At 38.0% G+C, this 1,443-nt stretch overlaps 1 protein-coding gene across 1 annotated transcript in view; it reads right to left on the bottom strand.

Annotated features, from left to right (window-relative positions):
* LOC106877238 (puromycin-sensitive aminopeptidase) overlaps positions 1–1,443 on the bottom strand; it is a 28,437-nt gene that overhangs the window by 18,461 nt on the left and 8,533 nt on the right. The window contains exon 7 of the mRNA XM_014926101.2: positions 239–338. Within this exon, the coding sequence (XP_014781587.1) occupies positions 239–338 (100 nt within the window). The remainder of the gene's footprint in view (positions 1–238; positions 339–1,443) is intronic.

Raw genomic sequence — 1,443 nt, 5'->3', positions numbered from 1 at the left:
CTAAGCTTACAAAGAATAAGTCATGGTCTATTTGCTCGAGTAAAGAATATATATATATATACGACGTGATTCTTTAGATTTTCGTCTAGTAAAATCCAGTAACAAGGCTTTACTGAGGCTAGGGCTATAGTCGAAAGCACCTAAGATACCACGTGATTGGAAGGGAAGCAAGCCCTTTAATGAAACAGCCACGCCTGCATTTATCGTAAATATGTAAAATATATGAATGAATTCAAACCTTTGCAATAATCTGGTAAAGCCACCAAATCGATTTTTTCCAGATTAGGAATTTTCTCAGCGAAATATTTCTGCATCTTGTTTCTGAAATCAACAGCCAGCTATAAGAAAGAAAGCGTTTAAATAAAACTCATTAGTTCAAATAGATAAAACTGGTTTCAATGAATCATTTCAAGGAAGGGCATAGTAAACTATTTCTTCTTAGCTGTCTACTGGTTCCAGTCACTGGATTGCAGCCATGCTGGGGAACCGCTTTGAAGGGCGCTTGGGCTTCGAACAAATCGACACCATGACATCTTTTAAAGTCTCGTACTTATTCCATTTGTCTCTTCTTTACCGACGCACAAAGTTACGTGGACATAAATAAACCGATACCGGTTGTCTAGCAGTGGATAGACAGACGCAAGGACATATATAAATAGCTATATCTATTTTTATATACGCATACGTACACGCATGTAGTTTAATGCACACACTCATCTGCTCACGTATACGTACCTACACTTTTCCACATCTATGTACACAACATTGAGTGTTTCTTTAAGAAAAATTAAACTTTAAAAAAAATTATAAATCCCAGATTCATAATCTCCGTATTTATCTACATGGATGAAAAAAAAAAAATAATAATAACAGTATACCAATTCAGATACAAGATGCCTGTCTGTCTGTCCGTAAACATGCATGTATTCATAAATATATATGACAGTCTTCCACACAAATTCACAATTCATTCACAATGCATTGGTCAGCTCGGGGCTATAGTAGAAGATGCTTGCTCAAGGTGCTGCGCAGTGGTTCTGAAACCGAAACCACGTGGTTGCTAAGCGAACTCCTCAACCACAGAGTCATACCTGCGCCATGTTGTCGGTATATATTTCATAGAGCCTGAGTCACATATTCTTCATAGAGCTCGGCTTAACTGAAAATGCAGTTATTTTGTTTCACACTAACGATTTTCCCAATGCATCGCAATCTATCACAAACGTCTGTTGAAGAGAGGGCTCTTCTCGATTACATCCACGACATTACTTGGCTGTTATATATTTCATCGAACTCAGAAAGATTTGAAGGGATTTGAAGTCAGAACGTAAACAGCCTGAAAATGTATCGCAAGGGATACAGTTTAAGGTATTTCCTACGTTGAAGCGAAGCGCGGGTTCTGTAAGAGAGAGAGAGAGAGAGAGAGAGAGAGAGAGAGAGAGA

This window comes from Octopus bimaculoides, chromosome 23, assembly GCF_001194135.2.
Source record: "Octopus bimaculoides isolate UCB-OBI-ISO-001 chromosome 23, ASM119413v2, whole genome shotgun sequence".
Lineage (NCBI taxonomy): Eukaryota > Metazoa > Mollusca > Cephalopoda > Octopoda > Octopodidae > Octopus > Octopus bimaculoides.
The sequence above is the reverse complement of the archived record's forward strand: the minus strand, read 5'-3'. Positions and strand labels throughout refer to the sequence as shown.